This window comes from Natator depressus, chromosome 1 (assembly GCF_965152275.1).
Source record: "Natator depressus isolate rNatDep1 chromosome 1, rNatDep2.hap1, whole genome shotgun sequence".
NCBI lineage: Eukaryota > Metazoa > Chordata > Testudines > Cheloniidae > Natator > Natator depressus.
Genome location: NC_134234.1, coordinates 59,705,204 through 59,732,576, shown reverse-complemented (window position 1 = coordinate 59,732,576; position 27,373 = coordinate 59,705,204). Strand labels below are relative to the sequence as shown.

Genomic DNA, 27,373 nt, shown 5'->3' with positions numbered 1-27,373 from the left:
CATTGGGGTGCTTAGAGGGGTTGCTGAGCTATCCCTGCAAGAGCAGCAGAATATTTTCTATTTCGCAGGATACTCCAAAAGAAGCCACATGAAGGGAGCCACTTAGCTTGACCATGATTCATTTGGGGAGCAGCTATACCTCTAGTGTCCTGCGTTCTGTCATCTCCAGAGTAGAAAATTATTTCACTATCAGTTTCATATGCTTTTACCTTAGCATACAAAGGCCTGGGCTGGTTTAAGCTAGTGGAGCTGTATTTTTTTTTAAGTTCAGTAAAAGAACATTTGCCTGAGGAGCTAAGAGACTCCGGTTTAAGTCCACAATATGCCAGTGATTTATTTATTACTGCTATGTAAGAAAATGTGCAGCAGTTTCCAGTTCTGAATATTTAACTGTGCATAGGAAAAATTAGCTGCTCTGAAATCCCTTTCATTTTAGTGCATTAATATAACCAGCACATTCCAACCTGAATTAGAGCACTTAGAGCAAAGAACTACGCTACAGCTTACACTGTAGCACTGTGATCCCATTATTGAGACTGACACTTCCTTTTTAGAAGTCATACTTCACTTCTGTCCACTTATGAATGGCAGGCCCGAGCCTGTTGAGGAAATCTTGGCTTCTCTTTGATTTTCAGTGCCACCAGCTGGGATGAAATGCTAGGTAAAGAGTCAGTGAATGTCTGGAGCTCAGTATTATCTTCCTGGTATTCACCTCAGAATCAGGAAAATATTAAAGGCAGGGTTCCACCACCGATTTTTACTGATGAGTAGAGTGGAGCCTGAGCCACAGTGTTCAGATCCAGACTTTTCCATTGGTAGAGGGGCACTTGGACCTGGAGATTGTTTTTACTAGGAAACAAGGTGTGTTCTTAACTTGAGTTAGCTGACACAGGGTAACTAACATGAGTAAACAGCTAGTGATGACAAGGCAGTTTGTAGTTTTCATGTGACAGTAGGTCAAAGTAAGGTTCTCCCACTCAACCTGCTAATACATGTGAAAATTACAAACTACCATATATACTCGATCATAAGCCAGTTCGTCTATAAGCCGATCCCCCCCCCAAGATTGATAAGTAAAAATGGAAAATTGCTATGACCCATTCATAAGCCAACCCTATAATTCAGGGGTCGACAAACTTTGGCTCCCGGGCCATCAGGATAAGCCGCTGGTGGGCTGAGACTGTTTGTTTACCTTGAGGGTCCGCAGGCACGGAGGTAAACCTAAGTAAACAAAGTGTCCCAGCGTGCCAGCTGCTTACCCTGATGGGCCGGGACAGCAACTGGTGGGGAAATTTTGGCGGGGGAGAAGCTGGGGGTCAGGGGAATAACCTAGGTGCCCATCCCCCCATGTGACCCCACCCATAGCCCAGGACCCCCACACTCTCCCCATCCCATCCCTTCCCACCTTAGCTGGGGAGAGCCAGGGGAGGATGTCTCTGGCTAGGCGGTGCAGCTGCAGCCTGCTCCAGTGGGCCAGACAGAGCAGCATGGCCGCAGCGTGGTCCAGCGGGCCGGGCGGCGCGGCCACAGCCTGCCAGCCCTGGAGCTGCAGCTGCTTCGGAGGCTGGGGGGAGAGGAGCGTGGCTAGAAGTGGAGAGACTCTGGCCCCACCTCTTCCCTTCAGGCTCTGCTGGCTGTGCTGCCTCTCTTTGCCCCCTCTGTTGGGGGGAGAGGCTGTGTCCCACCTCTCCCTCTATACCCGTTCATAAGCCGACCCCCTTCTCTGGTGCTTCCCTTTTTTACTAAAAAAATTCAGCTTATGAACGAGTATATACGGTACCTTGTCTTAACTAACATGAGGTAAAATCTTAGTGAACTCAGGCTAAGAACACACCTTTTTTCCAAGTGAAGATGCACCTTTAGTTTATCCTTCTATAAACAGTGGTCAGACACAAAGTTCAACTCCACATCTGGATCTGAACTTGCCTTAAATTTGGGGATATTCTGATCCAGGGTATTGGAGCTGATTCAATACCAGAAATCGGTCAGAATCAAAAGCTATCACAGAACAATAGCTCGTATGAAAAACCGACAAATTTTCATGACACTACTCTCACTAGGTGTCCTGTGAACACTTTTGAGCAGGGGGATGAATAGAAAAAGAGGGGGAAATGTAAAGTTGGAGGAAAAAAGAGTCATATTGCAGGTAGATATTCCAGCTGTCACTTTAAAATCTGTATTAATGAGTGAAAGCTAAGAGGCTGAGGGCCAGGAATACAACAGCACAATCAAGCTGCAACACTTATCCTGGAAACCTTTGCGGGCTTTAGATTTCTTTTCTGAAAAATGCCCTTTGAATATTTGAGAAAATAAATGTTAAACAATGAAAACCCTCATGATAGATTATGGATACCTTGATTTTAGAGACAGATTGGTTTTCCTCTAGCAAGCCAGTCCCTCTCAAGAGCGATACGAGAATGTAACTTAATTTGGTTCAAAATGATGTCAGCTGGGTGGTGGTATCTGTTTTAAAGCGTTAGGATTTCCAGGTCCTAGATCAGTGAGGAGTGAATACTCTTTAGAGGTAGCGGGTTTTTCTTCAGTGGACGGAGTAATCTAAGGGATGAATGGATCATCTGTGCCTGTTCTATATAATGAGAGGCCAAAGCGTGTCCTCTAGGGTATGTCTAGAAATAGCAGTGTGGAGCTGCCCTAGTACAAGCCCACCCAACCCACTGGGTCTGTACTCAGGTGGCTAACACACATCACCACCTTTGCCACAATGTCCACACTACTATTTTTAGTGTGCTAGCTTGAGCGATCATAGCGTGTGTCTGTTTATCCAGGCTGGGGGGCAAGCTCCCAACTGCAGTGTCGACATGCCTTAGACTATGGGCTTTTGGGGGAAAGGACTACCATTTATTATATGTTTGTATACTGCCTAGCACAATGTGGCCCAACTTGTTTGTGGGCTTTAGTCTCCACCTCATTATCCGTGTTAAATGATAATGGCTGTTATTGTTGTTAATAAACAGTAACTGTGGGATAAATATGATCTGCCATTTGATATTGGGTCTGTGATTTCCCCTTGCCTTTAAATAGTGATAGTGGCTCCCAGAGGTGGTGGGTCATATGATGCAATGTTCTATGCAGACCGTCTGCTGAGGTCTGATGGAGTATTGCCATCTTCTTGCATAGTGCCTTAAAGCTTTGGACAGCTGCAACTTGCTCCATTTTATGCAAACTAATTGCAGTCCCCCCAGTTCCTACGGAGTTGCTAATGAGTGACACCCACAAATGGGCCAAGCAGGAGCCTCTGTCCCATAGGAAATATTTCACCTTACTACCAGGAACAGAGAGCTTCATTCGTACTTGGTTTTTAGGCAGACACTGAAGGAAAAGTATCTGTATAGTGTATCCAAACCAAGGATTCTACAAGTCACCCTGCTGGTTCTTTCCATGCTGGCAGTCTCTGCTCAAGAGATTCAGTGGCTATTTTGATGGAGACAACAACTTGATGATCACCGTTGAAATGTGTCGTAAAATTGTATTAACAAAACAGCGAATACATTACACAAAGGCCTTAATCACTGGATGTTTACATAATGCCCACTGTGGACAAGTACGAAAGACCACAAAAGACCTGAGACCCCCCAAAAAGTCCATGAGTTCTGGCTTTTTCAAGCTGCTGAAGCACAGTGTCTTCTTCTTTACATTTCTGCTTCAGCAGCGTGAACTTTGCTCGCAGTTATTGCAATTCCTATAGCCAGGCTTCCATTATCACAGAAGAGCTGGGCCAGTGAGGTGTTAAGGACAAGGCAATCGCCGTCTGATATGACAGAGTCCACGCACTCCAGTACCGATCTCGGGGTAGCTTCCCACTTCAGGCGCCTCTGATTCCTGTTGAGCTCAAGCCTGTAGGTGAAGTTATCGGCTTGTGTGGGGGTGCCAATCAGCATCATGGTAGCAAAGAACTGGGGGTGGCCTTCGTATTTCTCCTGCTTCCTGAGCACAAGCAAAAAATGGTGGCCCAGGCAAGAATGCATTATTATCCAATCTGTTGGTGCAGGGAGGTGCATGTCTGTGGCCAGGAAAACAATCTCTGCCCCATGAAGGATGTTGATCCGGTGCGTCTGTCTCAGATGTGATACCACCACTTCTACATGGCCTTCCCATTGACAAGAAAACAGAGGGCACATGCAAGGAATCAGTTGCGGGTCGTGCACTGTCTCGAGGGGATGGTGGGAATGAAGGCTACCTTGCTCCGTGGAGGTCTGACCGACTGCATGCCTGTTTGATACATACTGCAAGAAGAAGAGAAAAAAACAAGATGAAAGCTGAGGATACCATACCGGGCACTGACTTGGAACATACTTACAGGTCCTGGTCCTGAGAGGTGCTGAGCACCTGCAAATCCTATTGAGATCAATGGAAGCTGAAGAAACTCAGCACCTTTGAGATCAGACAGACCCACTATGAGCAAGATGTGGACTTGTACAGACAGCAAAAAGTGCCAATAGCTGTCTCGTTCTGCAGGGGAAAAGATAAACCAGCAGGACTGCAATAAATCGTCTTAAATGAAAGTGATGTATGTGTTTTAAAAAGCAATTGCATTAGTTCAAGGGAAACAAATCTGTATTTTGTAAAAAACAAGGAGAGCATGGGGCATTTTATGCACTTATGGCTCTTAGAGCTCCTAACAGGGAAATGCAATATTTATAGCTTTATTACCCTTTAAGGAGACACTCTGGCAAACTTGTTTTTATCTGAAATAACATGTTGTATAGCACATCATTTGTGAACCAAAATCAATTTTTATTATGTAGGATGGCTTCAGTATTTTTCTTTATGAATAAAAATACTTTGTGCCTAAATCTTGCTTTTTTAATCCATGTATATTAAAAGGTGGACACATGACAAATTAAGGCAGTGGCACAATAGCCCATGCACAGAGACACCAGCTCTTGGAGTCCTGTAATTGTGTCAACATTTCAGCTTGCATTACAATAAAATACAAATTTCTATCCTCATGGTTGTGAAGAAACACTCAGTTTATGTTTTTGAGTTTAATTGATGCAGTGACCTCTGCCTCAGTCTGTGGGCATCCTGAAACAATAGCTCTGAGTGATGGGAACTGTCTCATACATCTCAATGGGGAGCTAACTCCAAGATCCACTGCTCTGAGGGGCCCTGCCAACACCTCCTCAGCACAGGATTTTGTGAGTGACAGAGGGAGAAGAATGCAGGGGATATTCAACCCTTCAAAGGTCACTCGACACTAGTGGCAGTTTACTACTAGAAACCCAAGTCTCTTTCCCCCATTTTCAGCCATGGGAGGTGCTCATGCACCAGCAAAAGCAATGAGAGACAATGAGCATGCTGCTGCAGAACAAGCCATGTGCTGAAATGAATGTGTTGATATAATGTTTTGACACTTTGTCCAGCAATCCTGTTCATTTTAACACATTTCACCTGAAGTAGGAAACAACAGTGTGTATCAGAACATCTATAACCTGTCCCTCTCCTGATTATGTCTCTAGTAGAACTGGGAATTTATCAGGCCATTTGGCGTTCGCTTGTGAATGTCAAGTTGCTGAGGCCTAACTATCCCACCCTGTCCCACGTTCTGGACTGAAGTCTCCTTCCATTATTATTTCCACAGCACTTGGACTTTGTCACCCCAGACATCCTGGGGGGTATCCACTCGTAAATTGCCCCACTATGTAAATGGTCAATATTCACTCGAAAGGCATGATTGTAGAGTCCAGGCTTTTCAGGCAGTTGAATTTTGATATGTAACCTCTAAAGCTACAGTGGCTAGAGGGCAATGTTAAATGTGCTGCTGCATAATAGGTGGTTCTCACTGAGACCCTGTACATCTACTTTCTTCGATATTTGATGCAAAGAGTAATGGATCATTTAAACATGTACTGAACCATCTAGTACTTGCTTTGGAGAATTATTACTCCAAATTATTATGCTGTGTTCTTTTTTCATTCTTTTTTTATGTACTTTGTTGTGTTAAAATCCAAGAATTTAAAATTTCCAACAAGATTCTGGACCAAAGACTGATAAATAACCAGCATTGCCTGGAAAATAAAGTAGGTCATTATAAACTAATCGAGGTGTCTGCCTTTAGTGGCTTGCTTATCATAGAGGGACCGTCAGAGATGACAGGTTCACACTTTATCCTGCATTTCTTCCTTCTTCCTGTTTGGATGAAAGTTATAGTTAATTTAAATCATCTCTTGGTGAAGGAGGTTATTGCGACAGCAGATCATAAAAGGCCCTTTTTAAAATCCCTGAAATGCTAATTGCTTCATAAAATGAATTCTGATCTCCCCATCTAATACAATGGGTGTGAGCAATTACTTTCACTCAGCAAACTGTTAATGCAACATTAGTGATTATACTAATTAAAACTAATGAACTCTTACTCACATGCTGATAAACCTCTCAACCACTCAACAAACTCCAACCGTCTATCAGTTTTATTTAACTTCCCTTTTGGAAGAGGGATCTTAAATTAACCTCTGGAATAACATTCAAAATTAGGTTTTGAAATGTAAAGCTTTATTAACTGTGTATAATTCCTCTCCAAAGATTACCAGAGTCAGAGAAACCATTTCCATTGAGGGTGTAATTGAATTTAAAAATGTATTCTCTAATTTGATAAGTTACACTAGCATGGTGTATAATGGTAGCTCAGCCATCTGAATCGTAGTGAAAAAAAGACATGTCTCTGCAAATATCATGCTATGACAATCATTCTTTAGTAGCTCAGGAGCTGGGTAAATAATTTGTAATGAATAATTTTATTCACTGAATTTTACCTCTTCCTAGCTTTGTGAAGTTTCCACAAACAAATTGTGAATTTCTCAAATGTATTCAGTATTGGAAAGGATTTGTTGAATCATTTCAGTGAAGAATGCCAGGTTGGTATCTTGTTTCAGGTCAGATTAGTATGAAATACTGGAACTTCAAGATAGGTTGATTACATGAAGGTCACGTGGTATGCTTCTATTGTCTATATGCTTCTATTGTCTATAACAGCAACCTTTGGCTTTGAGTTTCTAGTATGAATACTTACACGTATGAATTCAAAATTCACTTCATATTTTGCAAGATTTGTTTAAAATCCGTATGAACTCAATGAACATTCCTGCCAGAAAACTCATTTGCTAGAATATCTCCTAAAACCCTTGAGATTTAAGTGGTATATAGGCCTGTTGCTGGTTTTCTGCACAGGCATGAGTTGCACCCATAAACACACACAAAAAGGGGCATGAATATAACAATAGTGAATTAGTTTAAGTGTTCAAATGAATACTTATGAACTTTTTTCCATGTTTGACCCACTCAAACAGCTTCCTTCTGTCATGGTTTTTTGAAGGTATGGCTTATTGGACTGTGGTTCTCTTTAAAAACAAACAATCAAGTGTAATGCCTAACTGATCCATTTGCCAAAAGGCATATTTATAAATACATGGCAAACTCAGCTGAATCACAAAACAAGAGAGAGAGGAAGTTTGGGCTTGTTGTTAGGATGAAGAAGATCCAGGTTCAGTTACTGGCTCTTCCACACGTTTTCTGTTTGAACCTTAATCTCTCTATGACTCCGTTCTCCAGCTGTAAAACAGGGATAATAATCTTTCCTTTCTTCCACCATTTGTCTGTCTGGACTATATAGACTGTAAGTTCTTTGAAGCAGAGAGTGTCACCACAAGCGCACATACAGCACCTAGAACAATGGGGCGGCCATCTTCATTAGGGCCTGTTAGCACTACTGAGATATAAATAATCGGTCTATTTTAGATTTACACTACTGTATGTGAGAGAAGAATTTGGCCTCTGGTTTAGTAATGACTGAGAACTGTAGGGTTATTCGTTTCTGTTAGCTGACAGGAAAATGAGAACATCACGCTCAGTGAACAGGGATGACTCTCTCTGAACCTGGCCAATAAGGATTTGCTGACTGACAAGCAACTGTTGTTAGTAGTCAGCTCTCTCTGGATACTTGTATAACTGGGTTTTATCCAGTGATCACAGAGTGTTTTAGAAACATTAATTAATTCTCTCAAAATCCTTGCTTATTTGCTCAGACCGGTCATGGGCCTGATCCAAAGTCAAAGTCAATGGGAGTCTTTGCACAGGGTCACTCAGCAAATCAGTGGCAGAGCGGAAGATAAAACACAGGAGTCCCAACACCCTGCTCTTCCCAGAAGACTGCACTCTCTCTATACTGCCATTTTGGCAGTAGATGTGATTTTTCTTAAGTTTTAGTAATGCTTTTGACATAGTCCCATATGTCATTCTAGAGAAATGTGGTCTAGATTAAATTACTATAAGGTGGGTGCTCAACTGGTTGAAGGACTCTACTCAAAGAATAGTTATCATGGTACACTACCAGACTGGGAGGATGTATCTAGTGGGGTCCCACAGGGGTCTTTCCTAGCTCTGGTACTATTCAATATTTTCATTAATAACTTGTATAATGAAGTGGAAAAAATATGCAAATGACACCAAGCTGGGAGAGGTTGCAAGCACTTGGGAGGACAGGACTAGAATTCAAAATGACTTTGACAAATTGGAGAATTTGTCCGAAACTAACAAGATGAAATTCATTAAAGACAAGTGCAATATACACAAATATAAAATGGGAAATAACTGGCCAGGCAGAAGTACCACTGAAAAGGATCTGGAGTCATAGTTGATCACAAACTGAACAAGAGCCAAAATGTGATGCGGTTGCCAAAAAGGCTAATATCAATCTGGGGCCCATTAACAAGAGTGATGTATGTAAGACATGGGAAGTAATTGTCCCACTCTCCTCAGCATTGGTGAGGTCTCAGCTGGAATATTGTGTCCAGTTTGGGACACTGCACTTTAGGAAAGATGTGGACAAATTGGAGAGTGTCTAGAGGAGAGCAACAAAAATGATAAATTGTTTAGAAAACCTGACCTATGAGGAAACGTTAAACAAAACCTGAGCATGTTTAGTTTTGAGAAGAGTAGACTGAGGGGGGACCTTATATGTTTAAATATGGGCTGGGCTGTTATAAAGAGGACGGTGATCAATTGCTCTCCATGTCACTAACGATAGGACAAGAAATAATAGGCTTAATCTGCAGCAAGGCAGATTTAGGTTAGATATTAGGAAGATCTTGCTAACTACAAGGATAGTTAAGTACTGGAATAGGTTACCAAGGAAGTTTGTGGAATCACTGTCACTAGAGGCTTTTAAGAACAGGTTAGGCAAACACCTGCCAGGGACATGTAAGTTTATTTGCTCCAACCCCAGTGCAGGAAGCTGGACTTGATGACTTCTCGAAGTCACTTGCAGCCCTACATTTCTTATTTTTTGTGAAAATTTGGATTGAGTGACATCCCAGTGCACCTTGATAAGATGGAATTTTACAAATAGTGCAGGTGAGAAACAGACACTGTTCCTTTTATGGACACAAATGACTTGCTTCCTCTGGTGCTTGAACTTTTGTGCTGAATTACAACAGGCTTGGTAGACCCTCACTCCCATATTTTCTACCTGTCAGTTAAGGCAGACAGAGTTCTCTTTGAATTAGACTTCCATGCCCTCCCCAGCTCTTGCACACCTCATCTATGACACAAATCACATATTACTGATATATTTCTTCACACTGAATGAATGATTTCTAGTTCTAAAGTCCACAATGTCTGAATTGTCTCCCTCATGGAGTTTTGATGTTCATTCATATAATCTGAGAGCCACACTTTAAATGAAGTATCTCAAATAAGGAATTGATTAAATGTAACCAATTTGCTGCTTGTCCTCCTCTGTATTCGCTGTGCTGCGGAATCCTATTGATGTTCCATTTAAAATCAATGAAACATCAGGTGGTTCTTGGTACATCCCAGCAGAGCTCAGAATGTGCATTCTGCATCAAATATGGAACTTGGGACATTCAGCAGCAGTCAAAGAGTTAAAAAAATCACTTATAGTGTTTAATTAAATGCCATTTAATTATTAAAACCATATTTATTGAGGTTCAATAGTTACAATATAAAAAGGACAGACCTCTAACAGTTCTTAAATTTCAACAAATATTTGTCACAAAGTTATTAAACTTCCATAATAAATATACTTTCCACAAATGTTTTTAAGTGAATGTAGCTCTGGTAAAAGGTATAAGCCTATTTAAATCTTGAGATGGTGGGTGGAGCCCACCAGAACAACATAATGTCCACCCTTCTCCTTGTTTTGGAGCAGGGACTTGAAATTTGGTAGGGGAGCAGCCTTTGCATTGGAGATGTGCCTTTTGCTGTTCCTGTGACATTCCGACCAAGTTTTACTAAGTTATAAGCATCTGAAAATCAAATTTGCATATCCTCAGAAGAGACTTGAACAGATAAATTTCCCCAAAAATTCCATCACACTGAGCATGCACCAGCCCAAGGCATAATAGGACTTTCTCTGTGCTGCTGTGGGCTGGATTGAGACTAGGCACCAGTACTAAGAACAGGGAGCCTGTCCCTTGTATGCTCCCTTCCCCTCCACCACCAGTTGAGACCAGGCAGTTTAAGGAGCAAGCTGCCTGATTTGAGTGCAGAGTGGACAAGATCCTGACTTGAGGGGGGAGGCGGGGAGTGTAGAATGGAACAAGGAGCCATGGGAGAGGATTGGACTGGAATTTGGGGGAAACTGGAACTGAATAGGTGTCATGACTGGGATGAGAACAATCTGACTTAGTGGTCAGAGTGAGTGTTGAGCGCCAGGTTGGGTCCAGTACCAGAAGGTCAGAGTCTGAAAGAGGCCAGAGGGCATACGAGGAGTCAGGTGTCATGAGGCAGGCAGGATCAGGTTACCAGGAGATCAGAGTCAAGCAGCAGGAGCAGGTAGTGTAAAGAAAGCAGTTCTAAACAGGGAAAATCCAGTGCATGGACAAATTCCTGTTCCTCCACTCAGTTTAAATACAAGCAGGGAGCCAATCGGGACCCCCTAGAGTTCTGCCAGTCAGATCCCAGAGTCCTCGGACAGAGTTCAGCTTCTAGTTCTAGCAACCAAGGGGGTCACTAGGTGACCAGTCAGAAGTTACTAGCTCCTAAGAGCTCTGTGGGCCAGTATTCAAGGCCCCCCAGCCCCTAATGCTAAGAGGAATACTGGGAGTGGAACCTTAGAAAACTGGAGATCCCTGGCATAGGGGTATGGGACAAGAGGGGAAGGAAACAGAGTGAGCTCTGGCTTGGTGTATGGTATGGCACCAGTGTGTTCTGCACTGAGTCCTCCCAGTTTGTTGGGCTGATGCCTCCCTTTTTAAGGTTTCAGAGGGGTAGCCGTGTTAGCCTGTAGCAGCAAAAACAATGAGGAGTCCTTGTGGCACCTTAGAGACTAACACATTTATTTGGGCATAAGCTTTTGTGGGCTAAAACCCACTTCATCAGATGCATGGAGTGAAAAATACAGTAGGCAGGTGTAAATACACAGCACATGAAAAGATTGGAGTTGCCTTACCAAGTGTGGTAAGGGGGAAAAGGGGGTCAGTGCTAATGAGGCCAATTCAATTAGGGTGGATGTGGCCCATTCCCAACAGTTGACAAGAAGGGGTGAATATCAACAGAGGCAAAATTACTTTTTGTAGTGACCCAGCCACTCCCAGTCTTTATTCAGACCTAATTTGATGGTGTCAAGTTTGAAAATTAATTCCAGTTCTGCAGTTTCTCGTTGAAGTCTGTTTTTGAAGGTTTTTTTGTTGAAGAATGGCGACTTTTAAGTCTGTTATTGAGTGTCCAGGGAGATTGAAGTGTTCTACTGGTTTGAATGTTACAATTCTTGATGTCTGATTTGTGTCTACTTATTCTTTTGCGTAGAGACTGTCTGGTTTGGCCAATGTACATGGGTCCAGATGATGAAGATGTCATCAATGTAGTGCAAGTAGAGTTGGGGCACTAGGGGACGAGAGTTGAGGAAGCGTTGTTCTAAATCAGCCATAAAAATGTTGGCATATTGTGGGGCCATGTGGGTACCCATAGCAGTGCCACTGACTTGAAGGTATAAATTGTCCCCTCACCCACAACTGTTTCAGATTTGGGGATTATTTATACCTTCAAGTCAGCGGCACTGTTATGGGTACCCGCATGGCCCCACAGTATGCCAACATTCTTCCCTGACTTAACTGAGAATAGAGTACTTGCTTCAGGAGGCAAGTGTCAGGCCTACATACAGGCCTACATACACAGTGGCCAGCCCAGCGGAGTTGGTGTTTCATGACCTGCCCTTCTATACTGCTGGTGTTGACTGCAGAGAGAATGCTAATGTTAGTGCACCGGTCTTCCCAGCTGATCCTAAGAATCCTCCTGAAGCAGCGCTGTTGGAACCATTCCATCCACATGAGATGCCGTCTATAGTTTACCCAGGTCTCACCCATAGAGAAAGGTGGGGATGACAACTGCATTGTAAACCAAGATTTTGGTGCCTGTTTGCAGATCCCTATCTTTGAAGACTCGTTTGAGTAGTCTTTCAAAGGATGTGCTGGCACAGTGGATCCTGTCTTCAATTTCTGTGTCAATGCTCGCTGTTTGGGAGAGGTGGCTATCAAGGTATGGAAAATGTCCCACATTTTGCAGGGGTTCTCCACTGATGGTGATTTGTGGAGTACGAAGAATAGTTTATGCAGGTGAGGGCTGGTAGAGTACCTTGATTTTCACGATGTTGAGAGAGAGACCCAGGCTATGATAGGTATCTGCAAAAAGGTTTAGGGTACTTTGCAGGTCAGCCTCTGTGTGTGTGAGAATGACGCAGTCATCTGCATACTGAATCAGTGATGCCAGTTCTCGTGATCTTAGATTTTGTTTGGAGACGTCGGAGATTGAGGAGTTGACCATTCATACTATACTCAATCCTGATTCCATCAAGAAGGCAGTCATGAATGAGAATCAGGGTCATGGCAAGGTAAATGGAGAAGGTTGGCACAATGACACAGCCCTGCTTGACAACAGTGCAAATGATGAATGGTTCGGTCTCTGAGCCATTGCACAGAATGGTGGCAGTCAACCCATCATGGAGTAGTCTGATGATGGAAATGAATTTCTGTGGACAGCCAAAACTACACAGCACTTTCCATAGGGCATCACGATTGATAGAGACCTGGGTTAGGTCAATGAATGCCATGAACAGTTCCTGGTGTTGCTCTCTGAACTTCTCCTGAATCTGTTGTGCCACAAAGATCATTTCAGTTGTGCCTTGGGATGGCCTGAAGCCACACTGTGATTCGGGGAGGAGTTCCTCAGCCGAGCATTCCCCATGCAACCTTTATTTGAACTCCCTGTGCATATGCAATATGAGATAACAGCCTTCACTTACAGGATCACATTTTTCCAGAGGACTCCCACATCATTCAGTGCACAGATTGGTTGGTGCTCACTTAATTCTGTTTTCTTCTTGTTTTTTGTGTGGCTTTATGCCTTATTTGCTGTATTCTATTCAAACCCTGCTCTGAAGACAGAATTATTAATTTCCTCATGGACTTTTCTGTGGTGCTCATCACTATAGTAGCTGAAAGCTTCACAAATATTCATGAATTTACCTTCACCCCTGTGAGATGAGTGTATATTTTCCCCATTTTACAGATATGGAACTGAGACAGTAATCAGTTAAGATCAAAGTATCCTGATTTTTCATATGTTCAACATACAGCTCCCATTGACTTCAGTTGCAGCTGTAAGCACTCGGCACTTCTGCAAATCTGACTCCAAGGTCTCCAGTCAGGCACTCAGAAAATAAATTAAACTTTTCCCACTTGTGCATTCAAGTAACTTGCCCAGCATCACATAGACTCTGTGGCAGAGGCAAGGACAGAATCCAGTCCTCCAGGTCAATATTCAACTGACTTAACCATGAGATTACTCATTCTCTTTCTGCAGTCCCCTGCCTCATTCACCACCTTCTACAACAAATGAAGCAGCGATCCTACAGAAAACAGCCTTCTTCAGTACACACACATGATTCTTCCCCCCAAGGCATGTCCCTCCTGTGCACTGAATGAGTTAGGGGTCCTGCACAAAAAATATTATAACACGTAATTCTAGGCCAGGGGTAGGCAACCTATGCCAAAGGCGGCACACGAGTTGATTTTCAGTGGTGCTCACACTGCCCGGGTCCTGGACACCAGTTCGGGGGGGCTCTGCATTTTCATTTAATTTTAAATGAAGCTTCTTAAACATTTTAAAAACCTTATTTACTTTACATCCAACAATAGTTTAGTTATATATTAAAGACTTATAGAAAGAGACCTTCTAAAAACATTAAAATGTATTACTGGCACGCCAAACCTTAAATTAGAGTGAATAAATGAAGACTCGGCACACCACTTCTGAAAGGTTGCCGACCCCTGATCTAGGCTGTATATATGATGCATACGATGGGGTTTACGCTCATCAACTGTTAGACAAGAGGATTAAGAGACAATTAGTGCACCTGTGATTGATTGATTGTCTCCTAGCCAGAGGGGGCAGAGCTAGGTAAGGATCTTTAAGTACCTGGGCCTTATATGGAACCAAAGGGAACTCAGTGAGGAGGAGACAGGGTTTCTTTCTACAAGAGAAATCCTACAGGAAACAGGATAGGCCCTGGGATGGGGTGAAGCCCTGAGATAGACTTTAAATAGGGAAGTAGTCAGGTAGGGTCCACAGGGAGCAGGTTAGGATCTTGTGGGGGAGGCCCAGAGTTAGGGTCAGTAAAAGCACTTCAGTGGCAGCCCAGAGGGGTGGAACACTTATTAGTTCAGCGCAGAAGATAGAGGCTGAGAACCAAAGGGAGACTGTGTTAAGCACAGGCTGTGAAGAAGCAGCACAAGGGGGCTTAGAGGTAGGAAGTGGCCCAGGGAAAAGCAGGATGTTTGAAGAAGCAGACCTACCTGCTTCACAAAGTGTCCTTGGGTTAGGACCCAGAGTGCAGGGTGGGCCTGCATTCCCCTACAAGCCCTGGAGGAAGAGGCTTGCAAGTCCAACAAAAGGAATACTGAGCCCAGGATGGGGCTGAAGACTGAGTCCAAAGGACAGGCTGAGGAATAGCCCAATAGGAGGGGCCAAAGGGTCTTTCATGTTGAGACATGTTATAAACCTTTGTTTGGACCTTCTTGATAGCCCAGAAGGGGGCTGAACTTCTTGTGACTAGGCTGGAGGGCTGAGCCATGGAATACGTGGTGAGAGGCAGATGGCCTGCAAGAGGTGTCAGAGATGAGAAGCCTTGCAGCATCACACCTTGACACAAAGGGGCATTGCAGGTGGAGTGTACACTACCTTACACGTCCGCACCAGAGGGCCAAATTAAGGTTGCATGGGCAACTCTGAGTCCAACACAGGGCAAGGAGGCTTTGACTTACTCTATGCATTCTTGACCATATCTGTTGCTGTCTGCTTTGGAGAAAGAAAAGAGTCCCAAGGGTCTCCAGATTTCTATAGTCCAGACTCTACCCTGCTTCTGCTCCACTACATGGAGAGTAAAGGTAGGGTTGTCAGGCATCCAGGTTTTGATCGGAACAGATGGTCAAAAACAGATCCTGGTGGCTCCGGTCAGCACCACTGACCAGGCCGTTAAAAGTCCGGTCGGCTGTGCAGCAGGGCTAAGGCAGGCTCCCTGTGTGCCCTGGCTCCACATGGCTCCTGGAAGTGGCTGGCATTTCCCTCCGGCTCCTAGGCGGAGGTGCGGCCACAGGGTCTCTGCACACTGCCCCCACCCTGAACACCAGCTCCGCAGCTCCCATTGGCCATGGTTCCTGGTCATGGTTCCTGGCCAATGGGAGCTGCGGGGCTGGTGTTCAGGGTGGGGGCAGTGTGCAGAGACCCTGTGACCGCACCTCCGCCTAGGAGCCAGAGGGAAATGCTGGCTGCTTCTGTGACCTGCCTGAGGTAAACGCTGGCTGGAGTTTGCACCCTGAACCCCCTCCTGCACCCCATTCCCCCTCCCACACCCAAACTCACTCTCAGAGCCCGAACCTCATTCCCCCTCCAGCCCTGAGCCCCCTCCTGCACCCCAGACCCCTCATCCCCAGAGCCACACCAGAGTCTGCACCCCCTGCAAGAGCCCTCACCTCCTCTTACATCTCAACCCCCTGCTGCAGCCTGGAGCCCCCCCATACCCTGAACCCCTCATTTCTGGCCCCAGCCCAGAGCCTGTACCCCCTTCCACACCCTATCACCCTGCCCCAGCCCAGAGCCCCCTCTCATACTCTGAACCCCTCATTTATTGACCCACACAAGAGCCCTCACCCCCTCCCACACTCAACTCCCTGCCCAGCCTGGTGAAAATGAGCAAGGGTGGGGGAGAGTGAGCAGTGGAGGGTGGGGGGATGGAGTGAGTTGGGGTGGGGCCTTGGAGAAGGGTCAGGGTGGGGCCTCAGGAAAGGGGCGGGGCAGGGGAGCGGAGCAGGGATATTCGGTTTTCTGCAATCAGAAAGTTGGCAACCCTAAACGAAAGGGTGGAACAAGGCCTGGTGCCCAGGAAGCCCCTGGGTGCAGTGGGGAGAAGGGTAGGGTTGGAATGTCCCAAATAAGCCCTTCTTTCCTTAGCTGATGCAGGCTGCTTAAGGGACAGAGCTTCGCATCTTCTATAGAGAGGTTATGATTTTCTATCAAAAATTGTATAAACGTTCCTTAAAGGGACCGGATCTATTAACTTGTGCCATAGTCTGTGAAATGTGCTACTTATCCTAAGTTCTTCCTGACATCCTCGTTTTCTCTGCTTATATGAGCCCCACCCTATCTCTCCAGCTATATAGAAACTATCTCCACTAGTTCTCTAATTCTTAGCTCCCATTTGACCCATTTGCCACCTGCTGTTACACACCCACATGTTATTTACACCTACCACGTAGGGAGTAAAGTTCTACAGTTAACATGAAGAAACTAGTGAGCCTTTTCATTCTGGGCTTCATTTAATTTCTTTTCTGCTCTTTCTAGTATGCTAATGAGATTTTATAAACCTGTTGGATGAAAGAAAAGGGGTGGAGGGGAACCCATGATGTCAAAAGCCAAATTTCCATAGCTGAAATTAAAAAATCCAAAACCAGAGCCCATGTTAGAGATGTATTTAAAATTTTAATTACATGAAATCCTATTAATTTATGAATGCATCAGCAGACTATCTTAAGTACTGTATATTAGTCAGGGGTTTGGTAGTGGAAGGCGTTATTTTCACCACTATCAAATGGTGCTGAGAGAACAATTTCAAGCTCATTTTACTCATCTCAGTTCGCAATGTAATCAGGCATGAGATGGTGACACTGTGCTGCTGGAATGTGTTAACGTTTCTAATGAGGCACCACTGTATAAGAAGAGAAATTGCTGTTTTAAGCCTTGTCGACACTAGTGTTTTGCACCATTAATAACTGAACCAGTAGGATCACACAGCGGTATTCCCCAACTGTGCTGTATGTCCTCACTACTCATGCTGGTTTTGATGCAGGTTGGCAGTAGTTTTGTTCTGTGTCCATGCTAGCACTGTACCATATTGCCTTCCAGGTACCTATCCCTCAGTTCCTAGCCCACTTTGCTGAAGTGGGGGCTTCTGGGAAATTTCAGCATGTCTTCTGGGAGCTATGGGGAGCTGTGGTGGAAGAGGTTAAACTCTCATTGTTCCTCAGTGACAATCATGTAAGTCCCCTGATGACTTTTACCATTTCCTCATCCTTTTCTCAAAATGGACGCCAGAGTGAATGTTCAGCTCTGTCCTTCCCCAGCAAGAAGGATGTTTGCTGGAGCTTTTGAAAAGCATTAGTGAGGCAGCTGAAGAGGCAGGGGGAATGCAGATGAAGGATTTTCTGTCGGCACCCGTCTGACTCATGATAGAGTAATGTTCATGCACCTACCGCTGCCTGAGTAGACAGCTCCGTGCTGTACCGGCAGTTGCTCTTCAGTGGGCAAAGTGTGGCTTTTGGGTGTGCACTACAACCAAAGGCAGGTGCGACTGAGTCGTTCTCAAGACCTGGGATGAGCTGCAGTGACTGTGTGACATCAGGATATGGAAAGAGACTATTCTGTGCCTCTGTGGTGAGCTAGCCCTGACACTACAGTGCCAGACCGTGAGGAGGAGCTCCCCTAAGTGTAGACAACTAATGAAAATTAAGAGAGATGACCACCCCTGTAGAATCTGGTTGCCCCAGATAGCAATAGATCAGCAGGGTACCAGTTTGTGGCTGTGGCCAAAACAGTACCTGCTGTGGAAAATTTGCATTTTGTTTTGCAGAAGTTATGTGATCAATGTGGCCATTGTGTCAGAGATCAAAGGGATGTAAATAGCGGAGGTTCCTGACCTGAAGGAGGCACTGATGCATCCACATGAACAGAAAAGGGTACCATTCAGTGATTAGGCATGCCTTCACGGATCACTGTGGAAGGTTCATGGGCATGTACATAGGGCTGCAGTATTGCCAACTCCAAAAAATCATGAAGGTGGGGTTTTTTATATAAAAATGATGATCAGCAGAGGACTTAAGTAATGGTGCTATAAGGAGGATTTGGGATGTTTCCCGTGAATGTCTCCCAGTGGTCAGAGGACAGTTCTCATGAGATGCACTCCATCTGAGAGGGGTGGGGAAGAGATTTCTGGGATACAGATTGACACAACTGATTAAAAGAGCTTTAAACTAGGAATTAGGGGGAAGACTGTTAGGAGATGCTCATGTAATCTCCACGCCTGTTTCCAATATTGAGCTGGAGGAAAATCCAGTGAAAGAGGATACAGCAGTGGAGACAGGAACAACATAGAGTAGGAGAACAGACAACAAAAGGAAAGATAGTGCCAAGACCAATAACAATAACAGTCAGCGAGATGATACTGGCAGAAAATGACTATCCCTAGAGGCCAACTGGAAACAACTAAGATGTCTGTACACCAGTGCAAGGAGCCTGTGTAACAAAATGGAGGAACTAGAACTACTGATCCTGAAAATGAAACCAGATATTACAGGGATAATAGAAACATGGTGGAATAGTAGTCATGGTTGGAGTTGAAGGGTATGTGCTGGTCAGGAAAGACAAAGTAAAGGTGGTGGAGTAGCATTGTATTTTAATGACTAGACTGTAAAGAAATGAAAAGAGATGGAACAGATAAACCAGAATCTGTTTTGGGTCTATTTCACTTTGGGGAAGAATGGTAACAGAGGCTCCACTGGTATAGTGCTTGGGGTCTGCTACAGACCCCCAAGATCCAGTTTGGATGTGAATAGAATCCTCTTCATTAACATTTCTAATGAAATAAATCCTACTGAAAATTGTGTGATTATGGGAGATTTTAATTCCCACATATCGATTAGAGGAAAATGCTACTAATAATGGTACAGCCCAAATAGTGCTCAAAGTGATAGCTGACAGGGAAGCACGTGGGGAAGCAGTGGGGGCAAAAGGAAAGCAGTGGGGGCAGAAAACCTAACTAAGTTCAAGACTGAACTTAATAAATGTATGGAGTAAATGGTATGATGGCCCATCTGGATATGGCACAACAGTGTATGGCCCCTCTGCATCTGCTATTAGCAAATATCTCCAACAGCTGAAGATGGAACACTAGCAGTGGAGGACTCTGAGTTACTACACAGAATTATTTCCCAGATGTGGGATTGATGGGGTTCGACCACATGTTTGGTGTCTAAATGATCACCATGTTTGGGGTAGGGAAGGAATTGCCCCAAAGTCAGAGTGGTATAGACCCTGGGTTTTTTTTGCCTTCCTCTGCAGCATGGGACACGGGTCACTTGCTAGTTTAAACTGGAATAAATGGTGGATTCTCCTTAACTGGAAGTCTTTTTAAATCAAGATTTGAGGCCAGAGGTTATGGGCCTATTGCAGGAGTGGATTAGCAAGGTTCTATGGCCTATGATGTGCAGGAGGTCAGACTAGATTATCACAATGGCCTTCCGGCCTTATCGTCTTTGAGTCTCTGAATCTACCGACCATATATACTGCTTTATTTCCACGAGTCAGTTATATTGTGGGGCTTGGGCCAGTCTTTTGATTTTTGAATTCTCCCTTGCCCATCCCTAATGTGTGTGTGTGTGTGTGACAGTGTGTTGCCAATGATCCCAAATTTATTACGGTGACTTTTTTTGGCCCCCCACTGCAGCTGGTCTCATCCCCACATGTGCCCATCCCCTTCACGGCAATTAATTCTGCTCCCCAAACCTTAGCTCAATCTTGTCCCCCAGCTCTCCATCCATTCTTCCCCCACATTACTCTTCCAGCCCCACCTCTGCCCCTCCTGCAGTTCCTGGAGCTCTTCACTTACCCCCTCCCAGGCCCAAGATGGGGGAGTGGAGTTGCAGAGGGTTCCCCTTCTTTCCCTTCTAGGCTGGAGGGGGCACTGGTGTTGTTTTCATCCCCATGGTAATTCTGGGTGACTGTGCATACCTTCCTTTCCCCCGGCCAATGACATCTTTTCATAACTGACTACACAAATGTGCAGAGATGCAGGTTCAGCTATGCACTCAGTAGGTGCAGGATGGTGTTGGGATGTGCTTTCAGGAGCTTGAAAGCAAGATAGTGAAGGCAACAGGCATCACTGACTGCATAACATGTATGAAAGCAAAGTAGAAATGTTCCATGGAGTGCCAAGGCATCCTGGCTGACATCAACCTAGGCACCGCTGGACAGTGGTTTCACCTGAAATGATTAGTGCAGTCTGCAGTCAATGTACTGCACAAATTAGAAGTATTCTGTGCACGTTTTCATAATGATGATGGATTGGGCATAGGATAGTGGAGTGAATATAACCTTTAGTATGGTTTATTTTATGCATTAAGATATCCTTTATTTATCCTCTACCCTTTGGACTCGATTGAGATTTTATGTCTCATCCCGGGCAAGAGGTGACGTATAGCTAACCTGTCCCAGCAGCAGTGCAAGGAAAGAATTGTGACTCAGAGTCACAATTCCTGCTCTGATTTCCCTTCTTGCTCCAGAAGGGAAATAATTTGCTGGTGCCCTTAACCAGCAGCCGATAACTTCTGAGTCACAATATGGCCTTTGCTCTGCTTCTTGGTGGTGCAGCCACGTGCTACCTCTGACTTGGGCTACACTGCGAAGACGGCCAGTACAAAAATTAGGATGTAGCAGACAATTTGTTTCACCCTTTATTCGGTCTGCATTTCATACAAACCTTGTTACAAAGTGCAGAGCTATTAGGGCTTTAATTGAAAGCAAAGAGATAAAGTAGTTCTGGGCTGCATATGCTCGGTTTGAAAGGGACGTGAACGGCTCAGGGGGGCCCTGGATCTGATCTGATGGCTTTCTGGGTTACAGTCACACAGGGAAAACATTAATATGGAAAGGAAAAGAAAAGGAGAAACTGGTTTCCTGCTGTGCTTTTAAACTTACCAGTTCAGACTGGCTCTAATAACTCATCATCCAATGTTCATTTACAAGTTACTACAGTAACAGCATGTCTGAGAGGAGAGCAGATTTATTGGTGTCAGCTGAGCTTATTAGACCAAATCCACTCAGAGACAATAGAAATTCTTTCCTTAAATGAGACAATTTCCAGCTTTCCCAATAAGGCAATTTAAGTGTAATATAAAACTCTTTCAATAACATGTCCTGAAAGTGCAGGGCTGTGACATAAAACATTCATTTTTACTAGGAGAAAAGAAACCCCAAACCGCGGGTTTCCAAACCCCCTCACTGGTAGAGATTTTATCAAATGTCAGGCTTCTTTAACTGGTGTCCTAGGTTCCCCTTCTGAATCACAGAAACATGCTGGATTTGAATGTGCCACAGCGCAGCATGGGCTGCTCCAGACTCCAGTTTTGCAACTGTCCTGCAGTCATGAGCAGCTGGGCCCCTGCCATGAAGTGCACATCTGAACTGGGATTTAATTCCTAATCCACTAAAGTCTAGATTCGGTATTCCAGTTCAGCACATTAAATTCAGGCTGGTAAATCTAAGCTGTTGTGTTCGGATCCAGATCTGGGCCCAAACTTTCTCAGTGTTTGGGAGGAGAAGCTTGGTGGGGGGGGTTAGTATTGTTTCAATCCATTATAATGACAGGCCTGAGCTGTGAATTCCATATTGAAATCTGCACTTCTCCAACATTCAGGGAGGAGGGGGGGTGTTTGTTTGGTTTTTTAAAATGAGGTTCAGGTCCATCTCCAGTCACAATTTGAAGTCATAAGGCCAAAACCTGGTCCCTGCTCCAGCCCCTTTGTCCTGTTCTACCAGTGCAAAGGGGGCAGAAATCTACCCTAATGGGGCAGCTGAGGATGCCTCCATCAAGAGGGAATCCCTGAGGGAGTAGAGTTGGTGCCACTAGCTCCCTACCTAGTCACCCACAGTGAAGGGAACTTGGCTAGCTGTCAGTGTCCCCTAGTTGGAGCATACTGCTCTCTGGTGAGCCTAATGTAACCAGCTTTGAGGTTGCTCCGTCTATGCCAGGGGCTGTAGCCTGGGGATTTGAGAGTGAAGAGTGGCTTCAAACCATCTCTGCTCACTATCTTCTCAACTGCAGCAAGCAAAGCTCTAGCACAGCTGTGAATCTGGCCCATGGTTTGGCGAAACATAGGTTAGAGTGTGCACAACCAGTTGGTAAAGCTGAGGTATTAGTCTGCTGATCTGGTCCAGCTGTCCCACATGGGCAGAAACCACGGTGTTAAAGATCATTAGAAAAAGAACAGAGGAAAAACCTTCAGGGTCCTAAATAATTGCACAGAATCTTACGTCTACTCCCTGAACTGCCTGTACTCCACTAATGACACCAGCCTGAACTTCCTGTTTGTACAACTAGTCCAACAAGGAGCTGTTTTTTTTTTTTTCCTGTCCAACCTCTTGTACATGGAAAGAACCTCTCAATTCTGGTCTCTTGATTCAAATCCCATGTGAAGACTCACCTTTTTCAGGATGTCCATAAGAAGTGAATCAAACATAATTATCTTTAAAAAAAATCTTGATTGAGTTATCAAGATGTACATATACCTGAACTGAATAAGTGTGTGTGTGAAATCTTATTGCTGGAAGTCTTTCTTTGCTCGAACCAATGCCCTCCTTCTTTGCTGCCCTCACTAGTTGTATCATGCGTAAAGTGTAAAATGTAAGCTCTTAGGGGAATAAAATTTTCTATTTGTTCTATTAGATCCTGATCAAAATCCCATTGATGACATTAGAAAAACTTCCATGATGTCCATGGGAACTGGAGCAAGCCCTAAGCCCCAGATCCTCAAAGGTATTTAGGCACCCAACTCCGATTCGGGATCTGGGCCTAAGTTCCTAGTATGCTAACATGATTTTGAGCACTATAAAAATAAATAACAATTGTGAAAGAAAGGGTGGTCTTATGGTTAAAACCATCGTCTGGGACTCAGGAGAGCTGATGTCAATTCCTAGATTTGCCACAAACCTTGTGTGAGTTAGTCTTTCTCAATTCCCTGTCTGTAAATTGAGGGATAATATTTCTTCCCCTCACCCTTTGTCTAGGGTATCTATTTAGATGTTTTTCAGGGGACAGACTGTCCCTTGTTATGTGTATGTATAACACCTCACACAATATGGCCTCATGCTCAGTTGAGGTCTGTAGAAGCACAAATAATAATGAAATCGCCTCCTATTCAGCTATTTGGGTGTTTTTTTCTTTACGTGATATTTACATTTTTTAGCGAGGGGTCAGTTTTGAGTCTCTATAGTACTAGATTGACCATAGTCAGTCTCTATAATACAAGAATGACCATAATTTATCGTTACTTCGTTGTCTTCTGAAAGTGTGACTTGAGTTTAAATATTCAAGGTTTTAAGAGAAAAAAACGCTCCTCCCTATAAATATCTTTAGGTTCTAGAATCAAAAAACAAGAGTTCATGGAAATTTCACTCACTCCATGTAAATTATGTTGCTGCATCATTAGCAAATCCTTTGTAGTGGGGAAGAGGGAATTTCCATGGGAACAGTAGTGACTTAAACCACTAATATTTTTGTTAGATTCAAAATATTAATCTGCTCCTCTTTCCACCTCCCCCTTGAATTCTGTGTATTTATCTTCCAGAAGTCAGCTTGTTCCCAGGCAGAGAAGTGCAAGTAGAGGGGAAAAAAGGAGGCTGAATTTAGTCAGAGAAGACAATGTTCCACCTACACCAAGCAAATTATGTCTATGAATAGAGGGAAGGTTTAAGAGCTTTTATTAAAAAAAAACAAACTTTTTACATTAAGCAATACAATTGTGAAAGGTACCAGATTGACAGATCTGCAGACTGAGGAGCTCTGTCTGCAGAAGTACAGCACAAGCAGCCTTGATGTTTGTTTTTTCCACACTGCCCAGCCAAGTTGCCTCAAGCCTAAACTGGGGGAACCCGGGCCAGGTTGTCAGCAAATGTGCCAGCTGACAAGGGCATTTTTGTGATGAGGATTTTCCACCAGGAACTGGAATTTGGCATTTCATATTGGAATACGGGGTGTGTCCTCTGGGCTCAGCTTACTGCTCTCCCATGTCTAATGATTTACATCTGGCAGTGGGCAATCTGTCCTCAAATGGTGGCAATGTTTGATCATTGCCAGCCCAGGCTGGATTTCAACTGGTAACCCAAAGGTGAAAGACTCCATCCATATCCCATTACCCTTATCCTGAGAGCCTTTCACATCAGTAGGTTTCTATGGTGTTAGTTTTTTATATTCAGATATATAAACTTCTCTTGCTGAAAGCAAAGTGCAAGTAATCAGTGTACAGGATCTGCTGCTTCAGTCTTATGAGAATAATGGAGTCTTGGAACCTCTCTGTTTGAATGAAATTTTCCTACTACTGTGCTTAATTTCTTGTGAAGATCCGACAGTATGTCAGACACACAAAGGAAGCACAGCTTCTACCCAGAGGAGTTTACTACCTAAATAGATGGACAACATAGGATGCACTGGGAGACGCAGAGGAAAGTTCTATAAAGGAGCATTTATGTTTGAAGGGTGAGATTTTCAAAAGAGCCTAAGAGAATTGAACTCCTAATTCCCACTGCCTTTCACTGGGAGTTAGGCACTCAGCCCCCTGAGCTATTTTTGAAAATCTGACACACGTTATCCAACTCTGTCTCTAATGGGTGGGTGACCACATTTTGCCGGGGATTAGCATTTGTGGAAAAAGGGAGAACTCTTCCTGTTTCCTGTTAAGCAGCTTCTGTCTCTTCTAAAAGCCTTCCAAGGCTCTCCTGTTTCTCATGTGCAAGAGTGGCTTAGCCTGCAGCTTCTGAAGTCACAGGAATGGCACGTGGCCACATCCAGACACACTGAGCTTCAGCCGCCGGAGTCCTGATGTCCCAGAGACAGCTCTGCTAACCAAGCAGAAGAACTGGCCAACAAACAATGAGGTACATTATAGAAATAGTTTTGATACCCCTACCCAGGCTGAGTAGTACCTTACTCCTTGAATAGTCCCACTGAATACAGTGGAGCTGCTTGTGGAGTAAGGCACAACTCAGTATTACTATAGGAAGCAGAATCGAGCCCTTAATAACTGTTTCGTGTGAGACTATGGGTTGGAAAAGGCAGCTATTGCCAATATGCCTATGGCACAAAATTTCATGAGCTGGCACTGGGGTAGGACACTGTGTAACCAGCTTAGGCATTGGGCCGGTCATACCAATTCTCAAACCTCCAGATTTAATTGTGGAATAAAACTAATTTGCCGCTCTTGCCATTATCAGGACAAATTCTCCTCTCAGTCCTTCATGTGAAAAGCGCTAGAACAAATGAATGATTACTGACCCATGATACCTATTAGAGATTACACTTGGGTCATCTCATTTGTTGGTTTAACACAAGAAATTGAGGGCCCTAGCATGGCTGTCACAAGACTTGAATTGATAATGAGAGAACATTGTTTTTATGAGAGACTTATTCTAGCACAACACACAGGAAAACGAACTAAGAACAAGACCTTGAACCTTAGGCCTTAGTCACATGAACCTGGCAGGACTTACCTCTCACTCTGGTGTCCTTGCATTACTACCTGGAAGTGTAATATAGCAGTGATGCATTTCAGTACTAAAATTAGTCTTCATATATACAGATAAGTGCTCTTGTCTTTTGCTTCAGCCTTCGCCTACATCACTGCACACAGCTAAATTGCACATTGAGGTGTTTTTGAATCAAAAGAAGTTAAACTGATAGGCCAATTCATTTCCAACAACAGCAGTCTAGTTGGACTCCTGTGCACATTGCCTGAGTCTGATTGCAAACCAGGTCTCTGCTGCCAAGTGACAAAATTGCTCTTTAAAAAGCATCCTTGGTGCTAAAAAGAAACATTTCTTACAACTTTAAAATGATTGAAGCACTCTATGGCTAATCCACCCATGGACCACAAATCACTAGGAGCTAGATTCTGCTGCTCTTTACTTGGGTTGAGTAGTACTTTACTCTGCCAGCAGCTCTGCCAGACCACTCACAAACTGAGGTACAACACACATCTAAGGTGGCAGAATCTGGCCCTTATATTTTAAGACAGAATTGACTGCAAAAAGTTAGTTTCTTTCTTTCAAGTGACGGGGAGGGGTCCAGAAGCCCACCACACCACCAGCAGTTCCTTGAGACATTCAGCCTGCCTGCATGTGCCGCACATATGTGGGCAGAATGCCCTGGCTACACTCAGTTGGCTTCTACACCGCCTTCTTGGAGCTGTATTGTATCCCCTGATGGTGTGGAAGGATGGTAGAGCCATGGCTTTGTCTCTTCTGCAGTGTGTTCCACCACTAGCAGCATTACCTCTCCTTTGTGCTCAGAGAAGCCCAAAGACCAGCGTGATGGCCCCTGCCCAAGTACGGTGATGCAAGGTGGGAATGTACATCCATACAAGGCTAGCTACAGTGCGGGCACCAGTATGTAATCTGCTTTGGATTTAGAGCCTTCAGGCCAAGAGGTATCTATGAACACAGGGACCTACGTTTGCCTTGCCCCTTGTGTGGCCATTTACACCTATGCAAAGGGAGTGCAACGGGGGTATAAAATGGTACCAAATCAGAACGGTAGGGCCAGATCCTTAGCCAGTGTAAATTGGTGTATCTCCATTGACACTGATTTACTCCAGTTTAGGATCTGACCTGCTTTGCACCCCTTTTGCAAGAGGGAAGGGAAGGGCACAGGAGGTCTTGGTGCTTTTGTAGCTGTTGTTAATGCAGTTGTGGAGATGACACCTCTCCCCTCCCCCCATTTCCCATCTTATCCCTTCATCACACAGGCTGTCTTTCAGTTCTTTAAAGGTTTCCTCTCTTTGTTTCTTTTATGGGATTTGACCTTTCCTGACCCGAGGCTGTGAAAGCAGCTTTGCAAAGCTGGACATGCAGGTCACAAAAGACTTGTATTTCCATTTTGCATCTTTTGTGAGCCTACTTGTTTCAGGTTCCTAGTTACATGGAGGCCTGCAAAGGGGAGCCACCCTGAAGCCTTTGGTCTTACTCCAATTTGCTGAGATTTTTCCCAGTATTGATCAGTAACAGATATTACATAGGCACT

The 27,373-nt window shown here is 44.3% G+C and overlaps 1 protein-coding gene across 1 annotated transcript in view; it reads right to left on the bottom strand.

The window, feature by feature from the left end:
• Positions 1–3,559: 3,559 nt before the first annotated feature.
• The window catches only part of SIAH3 (siah E3 ubiquitin protein ligase family member 3), a 68,353-nt gene continuing 44,539 nt past the window's right edge, over positions 3,560–27,373 (bottom strand). Inside the window, exon 2 of the mRNA XM_074943780.1 lies at positions 3,560–4,244. Coding sequence (XP_074799881.1) covers positions 3,651–4,244 — 594 coding nt within the window. The 3' untranslated portion in view covers positions 3,560–3,650. The remainder of the gene's footprint in view (positions 4,245–27,373) is intronic.